A 14,870-nucleotide genomic window follows, 5' to 3' on the forward strand; every position below is an offset into this window, starting at 1 on the left:
CTCTGAAAGGTTATGCTGAGGAACACAGTAACTGCAACATTATTTTCCGTATCTCTGGACTACTGACAGCCTATCACACAAAACCAATTGTTATGCCATGGGCATGACACTGTACATACTATGAACAAAACTTTCAAAGCACCATCTTCAATTAAGTAGCTTACAGAATTGTTTAATACTGTTTACTGATGCTATTATCACACATTTGCCCTCTTTACATCTGTATAATATCATTTACACAGGTCTTCAGGTAACTCAACGAAACAAATGAATAACTGAATCTTTTGCTAACAAAAGGCCTTATGTTTATAATCCTTGTTTCTCTAGTCTACATTTAATTTAACAAGATTAAAATGAATTTCACATCTACCAAGGAAGTGACTGCCCTCAGAAGATAGAAATTTTGTCTAGCATGCTCTGATCAACATTTCTTAAAAGTTTGTTTTGAAATTTTGAACAAAAATTTTAACATAAGTGAGTTTCTATTAAGCAGTACAAGCACCTTTAGACAAAAGCCAATTATTTGAGAAGCCAACATAATCTGCACCCAAAATGTCGCATTGAATGAATTAATTCTGTAATAACCAGTTTCCTTTGTGAAAAATCAAGCTAGGAAATCATCTTAAACTTTAAACTGACAATGTATGTTCCAACGTCCACTGTGCAACACATTTATTACCGTAACAGCCTACTGCCATATTGCATGACGATACTGATAAAATTTGATAGCATAATGAAAAAGCACATACATCTCTCAAAAATATACAGATAGTGTCCACACAGAGTGCGACAGTACTCTTTTCTTTCCAAATGCTCACAAAATTTCTTACCTGCATGCAATGTATCGATAATCCGGGTCCAGTATAGAGTTTCTTGTGACAAATGTGACATTTAAAATGCTTTGCCTTTTGATGCTGGATGAGAATTTTTTCATCATCAAATTCTCGGTTACAATACCAAAGTTATTAAGGAAATAACATAAAAAAAGTTTACAGAGCAAAACAACATTCTTAAGCTGAAGACAGCACTGTGACATTACAATTAATAAAACCTACATGTAATAATAATAATAATAATAATAATAACAATAATAATATGGGAAGGATGGACTAGTTCTTACCACACAGAGTAAGCATTAAGTATTTATTATACACCACCTTAACATCCTACACGCTAGAAGGTGATCAAACTGAATTTTTATGGAAAACCTTTCATTTGCATAAACAAATACACACTAGCACATAATAAATTATTAGTTGAGTTTTAATTTCCTGTGAGCAACGGCTTGGCATTTCTGTCACTGCCACATATACTGCAGGATTCTGGAGCAAGTAAACAGAAAATATTGGAAAATGAAGCTATTAGCTTCTGGACAAAAAAGACCTCTGGCTACACTACACATCAGTCCATCGCCTCAACGACAATTTCACATTCACATTCATTGGCTTCGGCAACAGCCAACCTAGTTGTCACTTTCCAACCTAACCTATACCTGGAACAGAACAACAAAGTAACTGTATGTTGAGCACATTAGTGAGCTCATGGTCTGTTCACCATTATGCACAAATCTAATATGGCTTCAGAACAGCACATGTGTGTTTCAATACCAATTATGTTCAAGTGTCCCCTGTTAACGTGCAATATTAAGTTCACTTCAAATGGTACTAATAGAAGTGCCACATACCTAAACACTTTCAGTTGGCTTAGCACGTTCAGTAAACAGAACATACTGTAAAGAGAAACTAAGCCAGTACAAAAAGAAAAATTGTGTTGAAGATTGTAATTGTCATTCCCAGCTGACTAATAATTGGCAAATGAGGTAGCCAACTCATGTTCTGATTGGTTGCTGCACTGGTAGATGTCCTGTGAACAGCTAGCTCGGATCTGGTCTAGACCTCAAACTACACTACAATTATACTCCGATAAAAATAATTTTGTGAGTAATTTTTCAGTGAGCTGAATGGTAAGAGCCAAGTGTTGTTCTTTCTCTAGAGCCACGTACTTTGTGTTTTGCCTGTACATAAAGAGCATTATCTAGCATGGCTGAATGCTTGCCAGATCGTGTCATCACCCCCCTCCCCCTCCACAATACAATACACATTTATACTCTGTAAACTACTGTTAAGTGCAGGGCAGGTGTATGTTCCATTGGACCAGTTACTAGGTATTTCCCCTGTGCAATTTGTGTGTGCAGTGTGGGAAGAATGGTTATTTAAATGTCTGTGTGCATGCTGTAATTAATCCAATCTCATCCTCATGATCCTTATGGGAGCAATACATAGGGGGCTGCAGTATATTCATAGAGTCATAATATAAAGCCAGTTCTTGAAAACTTTGTTAGTAGGCTTTCTCAGGATTTGTTACATCTACCTTCAAAGAGTCTGCCAGTTCAGTTTCTTTAGTCTCTGTGACTCTCCTATGGGTGAAACAAACATGTGATAATTCATGCTGGCCTTCTTTAAGCAATATTCTAATGTACGTGACTTTTCTATTCCACAATCTTAAGATATCACGTTCTTTTCATTTTGTGAATTGCACAATTTTATATTTCTGAACATCTAAGAAAGTTGCCAATCTTTTGCAACTCTTTGAAATATGACAGAATATTTATGCAATTTCTTTCAGACAGTACATCATTATAGATAACTGCATCATCTGTGAAGTGTCCAAGATTATCAATATTGTTCACAAGGTCATTAACATAAAATGTGAACAGTAAACATCCCAACACACTTCCCTGGGGCACACCCGATGTTACGTCTACAGTCTATATGTGAACAAGAAAAAATATTTCCCACGTAAAAAAAACTTTTTGACAGGCAACTGGTTGGTTTGAGGGAGGGGACCAAACAGAACTGTCATCCTCCTGGCACCACCTCATTCGGTTTGTCGGATGAAAATATACTTTTTTCCAGGTGAAAATACACTATACCCCTGGGGAAAATACTTTTCTTCTGTGTCGAGCGACAGAAAATATCCCCGTAAAACTTACACATCCTTTGAGTTGTAAAGATTTTATACACTGGCATAGAGCTTCCTGGCACTTTCGGAAATGAAACCCAGCAAAAAACGAGGAAAAGATCTTTGATGTGTGGCAACATTTCCACAGCATATTTTCGTATTATGAAAGTATACACATCAATTCCATGAAATACAATACGATAACTTCCGAGGCACTGTAATCTATATTGCCATATGTTTTTGTCAGCCAATCATAGCTCATGTCACGTGATCTCACCATCCAGCAGCAACATCATTGTTAAGCAGCACCAACACTAAATGGGCAAAGTTAATTGTTTAAATATATAAACATACAGCACAGCTACAAGAGAAGCTAAGCTTTCACATATGATATGGATCATCAAAAAGTTTTTGTAGTTTTTTTCCCTGAGGGTGTGGATAGGCAGTATCCCAAGAGCACAGCTTCAATTGAAGTTGAAAATCTCTGAGAAGCGGGATTATAAATTTCACTGCAGTGCACTTAGGATTTCATGGGTTACCGGGCTGAATACATTTTCCATTGACCACTTCAACTTTTCCATGGGAAAACCAATCGTGTGAAATTGTTCAAAAACTCACTTCATGCTTCTAATATTCAGCATTCTTCTGTAGCACCATATTTCAATGGCTTCTATTCTCTTCTTATCTATACTTTTTATTGTCCGTGTTTCACTTCCATACCTGACTACACTCCATACAAATACTTTTAGAAAAGACTTTTTAACACTTAAATCTACATTCGATGTTAGCAAATTTCTCTTCTTCAGAAACATTTTTCTTGCAACTGCCAATCTACATTTTATATCCTCCCTACTTTGGCCATCATCAGTTATCCTGCTAACCAGATAATACAACTCATCTATTATTATAAGGATCTCATTTCCTAATCTGATTCCCTCAGCGTCACCTGATTTAACTCTGTTACATTTGTCATCCTTGTTTTGCATTTGTTGATGTTCATCTTATATCCTTTCAAGACACTGTCCATTCTGTTCAATTGCTCTTACAAGTCCTTTGCTGCCTCTGACAGTATAACAATGTCATCAGCAAACTTCAAAGTTTTTATTTCTTGTCCCTGAACTTTAATTCCTTCTCCAAATTTTTCTTGGGTTTCCTTTAGTACTCGCTCAATGCACAGATTGAATAACTTCAGGGATAAGCTATAACCCTGTCTCACCCCCTTCTCAATCAATCATTGCTTCCTTTCCACGCCTCTCCAGTCTCATTTCTACAGTCTGATTTCCGTACAAGTTGTAAGTGGCATTTTGTTCTATGTATTTTACTCCTGCTACCTTCAGAATTTGAAACAGAGTATTCAAGTCAACTGACAAAAGCCTTCTCCAAGTCTACAAATGCTATAAACACAGATTTACTTTTCCATAACCTATCTTCTAAGATAAGCCATTGAGTCAGAACTCCCTCGTGTTGCTACATTTCTCCAAATCAAAACTGATCTTCCAGTCTTCTGTAAAGAATTCGTATTAGTATTTCCTGTTCTCTTCCACGTATACAATGTTTTTCATGACTCCTAAAACGAGAGGTAGTAATGATTAAATTATACTCTGTACAAGATTCTACCATGTGGTTTCCTCTTCTTTCCATTCTCCCACTCCATTTTCATCTCCTATTTTTCCTTCTCTTCCTTTTTCTATTATTGAATTCCAGTCCCCCCATCACAAATTTTTGTCTCCCTTAACTACCTGAATGACTTCTTTTATCTGATCATATATTTATTCAATCTCCTCATCATATGTGGAGATAGATGGTACATAAACTTATACCACTGTGGTCAGTGTGGGCTTTCTGTATATCTTGGCTAAGATGACGTAGTCACTACTGTTCATAGCAGCTTACCCACATTCCTGTTTTCTTATTCATTATCAAAATTACTCCAGCATTATCCCTATTTGATCTTGTATTTATAACCCTGAATTCACTTGATCAGAAATTCTGTTCCTCCTGCCACCAGACTAATTCCCCCAATATCTAACTTTAAACCTATCACTTTCCTTTTTTAAATTATCTAGCCTACCTACCCAATTAAGGGCTCTAACATTCCACTTTCCAATTTATAGAATCCCAGTTTTCTATCTCCTGATGAGAACATCCTCGAGAGTAGACCCCACTCGAAGCTCCAAATGCGGGACTATTTTACCTCCAGAATATTATACCCTAGACGATGCCACCATCGTTTAACCAGGCAGTAGAGCTGCATATCCTCAGGAAAAATTATAGCTGTAGCTTCCCCTTGCATTCAGCTGTTTATTTAAGATATAACAAACACAAATAAGCCAAAAATTTTAAGTAATGCCGTACATGACTGGTCTTATGGGTTCAAAATTTTTCCAAGTGTCTGGCCCCCAGTGTTTAGTTTTGCATGAAAGTCTAACGCTCCGTGGTTTAAAAAATTAATCATTCATTCTCAAATGTAACATAATTCATCTATCATAAAAGGAAATTTATTTTGAAAGTAACACTTCTCAAACCACTATTACAATATTTTCCTGCAAACTGTTGAAAATGTAAACATTTGCGACATCACACTCATTGAAACGAGGCACTGAAAGCAGTTTGTTGTTACAAAGTATTTCATATCATTTTACACATTTTGCTGTCACCAGACACTTTTATCTCCACCGCATTTTGTTGTTGTAAATGGTGCATTTTCTTTGCAACGAAAGTTTTATTTTGCTGTTATTCTCTCATTTGTGTTTTATTGCTGCAGTATTATTCTGCAGTAGTGGGCTAAAGCAAAACTGTTAAGAGTACCAGTTCTTACCAGTCAAAATTACAAAAATTTAACTGGAAACCAAACCAATCAGAAATTCCCAGGTCTTTCCCAGACGAAAAAATGAATGGGATTTTTCTCAGATTTCCCAGTTGTCCCGGAGCATATTACACCTTGTTCTACGCCTGTTGGTGGGTCTCCAATATAACTTGTAGCGTCCTCCATACAAAAAAATCCTCAATCTAGTAACAAATATTGCTTGTTACTCCATACAATCGTACTTTTGATGAAAAGCATAAATGTGATATTGACTCAGATGCTTTTTGGATATAGAGAAATACTGCCTCTACCTGACTGTCTTCATGTATGGCTTTCAGTACGGCATGCGAGGAAAGTGCGAGTTGGGTTTCAAATGATTGATGTTTTTAGAATCCATGTTAACTCGCCAGGAGGAGGTCATTCTGTTTGACATACCATACCTCAGCATGTTTGAGCTCAGAACATGTTCTCAGAATCTACAACAACAAACTAATGTCAAGGATGTAGGACAGTAGTTCCAGGGGTCATTTCTGCTACTCTTGTTGTAGACATGTCTGAACAGTGCTTTCTTTCACTTACTGGGTACTGTTTAATGTTCCAGGAGTTTACGATACATTATAGTTATTTTATTCCAGTTACAGTCTGTCACCAGAACATGAATTTGGTAATCATATCTGTTGTCTTCTCCAACTCACAGCGAAACACTCACCTTTCAACATAACCCAGATCTCTAGCTATGGTACAGATCATTGTCACAACAACGTACATTCCACCTCTGAGAGAAAATCATTTATTTATTTCAATGCAGGCTGTGCAGCAGTACTGAATACATCAATCAAAGGAACTCCTGCACATAGCAAAATCAGAAATAAAGAATGGCTGTCCATGCAATGCGAGTAAATCATAATTTCGTCACCACAACAAAGATTCTCATATTTCAGACAAATTCATTTACAATATTTCAACATACCAAGTGAATATCTTAATTTTTTACATTTGTATACAGGGTAAAAGCAGTGTGTGATAAAAGATTATCCACAAAATGAGATTAATTTGTATGTCTGAGGCATGAAGACATATATCGTTAACAGATGTTGATTGGCTACCTCCAACCAGATGCATTAGCTACATCTGCTCGATACCACCAAGAAATGGAGCTCTTTGTGAAGTTCACCCAAAAATGTATCACAAATTGGATATCAGAAGAGGCCTGCCTACTGACAGTAAAAATCTATAATTATAAACTTTCCTTATGTTTGAACCCACACTTACAAATCAGTTTAACATATTTGAGAAGTATTTGTTACATGACAAAGTACAGTGCCCACTATCTAAAACAACAATACTTTCCTCTGAAATACTTAGTATATTACCACTTCATCCAGTGTGCACAGTGGTTAACTGTTAGATTTCAGCAACATAGATCCAAGCTTCGGGCCAAGAAAAACAACAAGAAAAGGATCATCAGCTTTGCCTAATGACATAATGCTAATGATTGCTGTGAAGTCACATTTTGGTGTGTGTATTAGCAGTTTTGTTATTAGTTGGCAAATCAAACAACTGAGAAATTAAAAAAACCTTGTTTTGGTGAAAGACTTATCTGTAGCTTTGCTTGAGGTCTAGGTTAAGTTGGTAAGTTGTTGGTGGTGTTAGTGAAGCCACTGAATGTGATACTAAAAAACCTGGTTGCTGTGCAGACTGATATGTAGCTTAGCCCATTTGGAAAATCATCACTGGTATGTTTAGTCGCCACGTTGTTTATGACATTTGCTGCATGTTTCCTACGTCAATGGTCAGGAACAAAAGTTTCAATCCCTAGTCAACGCTAGGATGTTTCCTGTCACTCACTGCTTCTTTCACACATGACAATGAAAAATGCAAAGTTGAACCAGGGTTCAGAGTCCACTTTAAACAACAGAGCTTTCACAAATGGGCACATCAGACACTTCCAGGCAAGGGCATACCACAACCGATGATACCATCTGTAGAAGATTCTGGTGATCCTGTTAACTATCAGGTAAAAAGTAGTGCTCCCATTTAAAGACATTTAATCACTGTTTTAATTTTTCAAATTTGGTTGCCCCAGTAAATAATACCAAACATTTAAAGCCAAAAATAACAGTTTAAAGGTAATGTGTATAACAAACAAAAAACTCCTTTCCTCAACCCATATTTCCAGCAAATTGTCATGAACTACTTAAAAATACTTTTAGTCAAGAGGTGAAATATACTGAAAAATCTGCTCTACTTCAGTCAAATGGTTTGCATTCTTTGAATATCCTAGATATTTAATTTTCGGCCAGAGTCTGAAAGGTATGGAAACTTGACCCGTAAAACTCATGTCTTTGACAGAATCCACTAAAACAATTTCATATTGCATCCTATGCAACCTTCAAATAAAAAATGACTTCCCTCTCAAAATATATTAGCAAAATTCTACACTTCTAAATACCAATCACTCAAAGAATGAGCAATGTATGTACAGGTCCTGCTATTAACTACAGGCCAGCAGCATCTAGTGATGTCACACAAAGAACTGCTTTACTCATCGTGTCATCAAAATTGTACACATAATTTGCCTTACAACTAAACAAAATAGTCGAATTGCATCTCTGTCCACAAGAGTTTGTGCAACATAACTACTTTCTTTGTCAATAACAAAATTGATCACATCAATCACAAACTCTATAATAAATGTTTCTTATATTTACAGTTCATCAACCATCTGAATTGACTAATACCCATTAGCAGAGATAAAATTATAATTTCGAGATAATCACTTTATAACTCCAATATTCCACTTATACCAACCAACAATGCCTCTGTCATAAACATTCTACACCACTAGTACGTAAGAATCCATTAGGCCTACTATATGCCAGACAGCACAAAACCACTGAGATGAACTCGGACAACTTTAATACAGCTTGAGCTCCACAAAACCAATGGGATGAACACACAAAATTTAAATACAGCTTTAGCTCTCAAAATAAATAGTTATACAACACAAACACTGTCTATGATAGTAAATAATACCCTCCTTCAAAACTACACATATTAGCACTCAAAAACTTTGCAACGGATGCACAGGTGTTGATTATTAATTTGAAACATCCCAGTCTACAAACTACCTCAACTTGATTACACATAGTTCTATTTACTAATACTAAAATTGGAGCTAATTCGGAACAAATACGCAATTACAATAAAAATGTATAACTTCTGCTAAAGGATACCAGCACCAAGGTTTGGACAGCTTCTTCTTCTTGCGACCCATATCAGAAAAAGTTAAATTTTTACACTTTATGAAACTATATTAAACTAAATCTGTTAACAACGGCACCCAATATTCCTGAGTAACATGGCGTCCAGGATATACTTAATTTCGCATCTTTGACGTATGCCTAAACATCCAAAGATAAAAATTATACACTCAAGGTTTTTAGCGTTGACACGTTTCAGCAGGCATTGTAAACTTGCACATGCATACGCAACAACTACTTGTTCCAGACTTATTGCCTGGCGTCTCATTACATTCAACGATCTATTCGTGTACATAACGTCTCCGCAGACAGATTGTTGCATATGAACAGGAGATTTGCGCAGATACGAGTTGTGTGCAAACTTGGAAAACTGCACAAATCTGTGGACATTAGTCACATAAACGTTGCATGTCAGCATAATGAAAGAGATTTCAAAATACATAACTAACATAGATAACTAACATACATAACAAAAATACATAACTAACAGGAGATCTCCAGAGATCTGGTGTGCGAGTTGCGTTCGAGTGAGTTATTTGTCCAGCCTAGCGTCACTTGTCTGTATGTGAGCAGTGGATTTTAAAATGGCGGATACATGTCACTGTTCTACAGAGTTTAAGCTAAATTTATTGAACTGTATAGCTGAATTCTTATAGATCAGAAAGACATCTGCCTTATAGAGAGCTTACATTGGAATCAGGTGCCACATTTTAAGTTAGATAATGAGCTCACCGACTTGATAAATATCTGTAGAACTGTCCTACAAGCACACATCAATTTGTCCCGAGAGAGATTTTTCAAGAAGCATTTGACGATATAGGAAAAGGGGAAAATGTTAACGGAGTCTTCATCAACAGCATTCGCTATCCTGACGATATAGTATTTGTTTCTGATTGTTTAAATGAACTTCAACAACTAGTCTAGTAGGACATCAGGGCTACAGCAATGTTATAGGTTACAATATTACCACCAAAAAGACGAATATTGTGAATGTCACACGGCAGCCTGGCTCCTCTACTAATGCAAATCTGCGATTCAACGACTCCTTAATACAAAGAGTAGACGAGTTTAAGTAACCTGGAACGTCGCTCTGTGAGGACTTCAGATCAGAAAAATGGAGAGAAAGTGCTACATAGAGAACACGCATAAGCCATTAATAAATTTTCAGAAAATTCTTACAAGTACATACTTTGACCTAAATCTTACATTACAATGTGTAAGGTGCTACATCTGGTCTGTGCTGCACTTCGACGTATTTCTAAAGGACCGACACTAAATATGATAATGGTAAGGCAGATAAAGGCTTTTCTTGTGAATTTACCACAGAACACCTAAAATAGCATGGACAGCAAGAGTAACCATCACCAAAGCATCGCAAAGAAAATGCAAACAGAGAGAAATATTAACAGCATTTAAAAGAAGAAAAACTGCATACATACGACATACCTTTTTTAACATCAAATACACGTTTACGCCGTCGATAATAGACGAGGTGATTGAGGAAAAAAGAAGAAAAGCGCTAAGAAGAATATCTTAGTTAGATAACATAAAGTAGTGAATAGGATTATCAAGTGCAGATCGACTAATACATACTGTGGTTCATAGAACAAATAAAAATAAATGCATCATATCGTCGCTATCTTCTATTGACGGATAAGGAGAAGGAGGAAGAAGATAGCAGTCACACGTTAATGAGAAACTAAAAGCAAGGATGAGGGAAATGGCTGGAGGCATCAACACAGAGCTTTATCCAATTCCTCTTTCAATGCTACTGATAGAAATCTCTTTATAACTGAGGTGACAGCACATACATAACTGAAGCAAAATTCTCAATGCTCCTTGCTTTGTATTTTGAAATCTCTCTCACTATTCTGACATGCAAAAGAAGTTGCTAGCATAATTTCCCTCAGTACTGTCCTGTGACACAATCTTACATAACAGTATTGAAAAAATTACTAGGCCCTGCTATAAAGAATGTTTCCCAGCACACTCTGTTTCGAATTGACAAGCCAACAAAAAATGTTCAACCAAGTTTACTAGAAGTCCACGACTGGAGCATGTAAGTTGCTGGAATCACATCAGATCAAGAACATAATGCTTACTATGATACAACACTCCACTGTTTTTTCGTAAAACTCCTAAACCCTGCGTTGCTAGAAAGGATTCTGCTTACACATGGAAGAAAGATTCCGTCAACGCAAGGTCCCTGTGAGCAAGATTTCAAAGGCTGACATAGGGCACAAAAATGTACACGCATTTAATCTACCTCCTATAGTTGAGAATAGTTACCATACTTAAAAGAGGTTTTAACCAATTATGGAGAAATGTAACAAATCTGTGATTAATGCTGGTACAGGCAACATAAATTTCAAACTTTTGGCGGTATCAGGTCGGCTGAAACGCATGTCAGGCAAAATGTTCACTGTCATCTATTTGCTTGTTATACAAGGTGCTTCTTACTTATGAATGACAGATAAACACATGTTTTATCTATGATGAAAGTGGTCATGAAAGAACGAATTGCCCCAGACGAGTTCTCGTTTTAGAAAAAAATCGTTACAGCAATGCAACATACTGACGCTAGCTGATCTCGTGATGGTGAACCAAGTGGTAAATAAGGAAGGGTCAAGTCCTAGTGCAGCAGTACAACAGGAGCCAACATTACCACCTGCATGTTTTCCTCTGTTATTCTCCAATCCAGAAGCAGAAAAGCCACTCTTTATACCTGATGCAGAACTGCTTGAAAACAAGAGGCGTCGAGCATATGACATAAGCAGAACGGACAACGACTTACCCAATTTAGAACAGATCATGCAGCAACAGAGTCCAAAACTAGTCCATGAAATGAACGGATAAAAACCTATAGTAGTGACAAGGGAGGCAACAGCTCAGGACACCACACTGACCAATCCACAGGCAGGTGTTGCGCCATAATAGGTCAGTTTGAAGCTGCACATGCAACTGCAAGTCGCCAAACCAAAAAAAGCACAACCGCAAGTACGATCCCTATAGAAGCAAAACAAAGATATCAGTGCTTGTGCACTAATAGAAAAGTGTCCCTTCCAAACCCATAACCACCATGACAAAAGATTTAGTGAAAACAAACAAGAAGGAAACGAAAGGGAAAGTGTAAGCAGATTACCTGTTGAGGAAAATACATGTGTGATGATTACACAAGAAAAGATTCGAGAACAAATGGATTCTAACATTGGTCAAGGCCCTCTGACACCTCCACCTGCTGAGAAGTTCATGAATGGTGGGTGGTGTAAAACAAATACAGCCACTTGTCAAAGTAGTACAGAAGAAAACAAAAACAAAGACTCTAAAGATGTTAGTACTGCAATTCACAGAAGAGAATTCCAGTCTGAAACTCAAATGGATATGAATTGAGAGAACGATCGATTAGTCAACATTACTGAGCTTCTCTGTGACTATGAGTCAAGCTTATGAAATACTCTCCCTGAATATTAATAGAATTAAAAACTGCATGTTTACAACAGTTCATTTATGATTTAGAAGCTGATATAGTTATATTAAACGAAGTTACTATTTTCCATTTATCAATACTTGGTTTTAAAACAATATCGATTGCAGCACTTGAACACTGCACATTTATCAATACTTGGTTTTAAAACAATATCGAATGCAGCACTTGAACACTGCACAGGTACAGTTATCTTATCAAGAGATGGAACTCCAGTATACATTATCAGGACTTTATATTCAGGTCGAGTGTTAGATTGTTCTGTTTATGATGTCCCCTTAACAAACATGTACATGTCATCTATTGACAGCAAAAGGTTAGAGAAACTCACTTTTTTACAAAGAAGATATTATTTATCTTGGAGAAGAAACCCCCAAAACCTTTTAATAGCCAGCGATTTTTACTATGTATTAAACAAAAAGGACCAGTCTGTGAACTTAAACTTTTCAAGGAGCTGCGTCACCTAGTTACCTACATGAAACTGAATGACACTTGGGAACTGAAGCATCTCACCTTAGTGAAATACACGTTTTTGAAGCATCTCACCTTAGTGAAATATAGGTTTTTCACTTCAACTTCGTGCAGCCAGCTAGTCAGAATGTATGCATTCTAAATTACATGTGAAAGAATCCTTGCAGCTTGTTTCTCTGACCATTGGGACTTAAAACCATTGGAAGCCTAAACAAGTCTGTATTTGCAATCATAATGATGTCAGATATAGGAAATACAAAACAAAAAAACCTTGCAAACTTTGCTTACTATCATTCTATTACATCATATGGGATCATATTCCGGTGTAACTCATCAAACAAAGCAAAAGCATTTAGTATGGAAAAGTGTGTAATAAGATCCATTTGTGGTGTAAATTCAAGGATACCATGCAGAAACCTGCTCAAGGAACTCGGTATTCTAACCACAGCTTTTCAGTACATTTATTCATGAATTAAATTTGTTACAAGTGATAAATCTCTATTTCCAACCAATTCTGCAGTCCATAATGGCATTACTAGGAACAAGAACAACGTACATAAAGACTTAAAATCACTTACCTTGGTCCAAAAAGGGGTTCAGTATTCAGGAACACACATTTCCAATAAACTGACAGCAACCATTAAAAGTTTACTTTCAGATAAAGCATAGTTTCAATAGAGTTTGAAAGACTTTTGGTTAGACAACTCCTACTACCTTTAGAGACGACTATCTTAACACGGACTGTTAGAACCGTTTAAGTAACAATGTCTTTGATTTCAGTTTTCAGAGCACTTAGTCACAACAGTGAAGATAAGGTATTTTGTGTATGATAAATTTATTAAAGTTCTTGCTGTAAATATTAGCAGTTCCAGTTTACAGTAATGTATTCACGTATTTTGACAGTCTCATGATAAATAATCCAGATAGTGAGTATTATATTCAAATGTTTTATGTTTTTTATGTTATACTTTCTGACTTGTTCCACACCCACAATAATCATCTCATTTTTGGGTCTATGGAATGAAGACTGAATCTAATTTATCTAATCTAAAAGTAAATGCAAACTTAGAGAAATAGCCCACCAAAATGTGTAAGTCCTACTGGATGCTCAACATTTCGCATTTGGAAGACAGCGAAGTAGTCGAATTTATAGCGAAACATTGTGGATAACGTCAGTTCAAACCAACATCTGGCCATTTTGATTCAGGTTCCTCTAAATTGCTTCTGATAGAATCCGGGATGGTTCCTTTGAAAGGTGACTGCTGATTTCCTTCCCCATCCTTCCCTGATCTGAGCTTGGGTTCTGTCTCTAATGACTTAATTGCTGATGGGACGTTAAAGACTAATTTCCTCTTCCCGTTAGCGAAATATGGGATGCCTGTTTACACTTAGTAAATAAATATTCTACTAAAGCAGAATGTTGCACCAGTTTAGCCAAATCAAAATTAAGACAAAGAGAGATAAAGAGGACATTTGTGTTCTACTGCACGTACTGAGGGACTATATGACAAATTCAATGTGACAGACACACTCATTCAGGAAGTATAACAAATAAATTCTAAACTGGTGAGTATTAAATGGAAACAAATGGAAGGTACCAAGATCCAATGAAACACCAAATCAATTATTAAAGACGAACTGACATAAGTATACCATTTGTTCAGGTACCAGAAAAATTTCAGTTTAACAGTTTCTGAAGGCCTGGAAACAGGCAGTGGGAGGTTACTCACAAACCAAAACGAAATTGTTTGCAAAAACCTATAAAATTTATGAACAATATCTAATGAAACAATTGCAGCTTAGATAGGTGAAATGATTCAAGTTTTTAACGGGGAGCTCACAAATAATGATAATATTTGATTTCAGCTGATTTTAGTACAGTGGC

The 14,870-nt window shown here is 36.4% G+C and overlaps 1 protein-coding gene across 1 annotated transcript in view; it reads right to left on the bottom strand.

Moving 5' to 3' along the window:
- Positions 1–9,153, bottom strand: part of LOC124607080 (BUB3-interacting and GLEBS motif-containing protein ZNF207) — a 73,839-nt gene extending 64,686 nt beyond the window's left edge. The window contains exons 1-2 of the mRNA XM_047139259.1: positions 9,004–9,153; positions 831–957 (exon numbers count right to left, since the gene is read on the bottom strand). Coding sequence (XP_046995215.1) covers positions 831–957; positions 9,004–9,044 — 168 coding nt within the window. The 5' untranslated portion in view covers positions 9,045–9,153. The remainder of the gene's footprint in view (positions 1–830; positions 958–9,003) is intronic.
- Positions 9,154–14,870: the final 5,717 nt, after the last annotated feature.

Source organism: Schistocerca americana, chromosome 3, assembly GCF_021461395.2.
Source record: "Schistocerca americana isolate TAMUIC-IGC-003095 chromosome 3, iqSchAmer2.1, whole genome shotgun sequence".
NCBI lineage: Eukaryota > Metazoa > Arthropoda > Insecta > Orthoptera > Acrididae > Schistocerca > Schistocerca americana.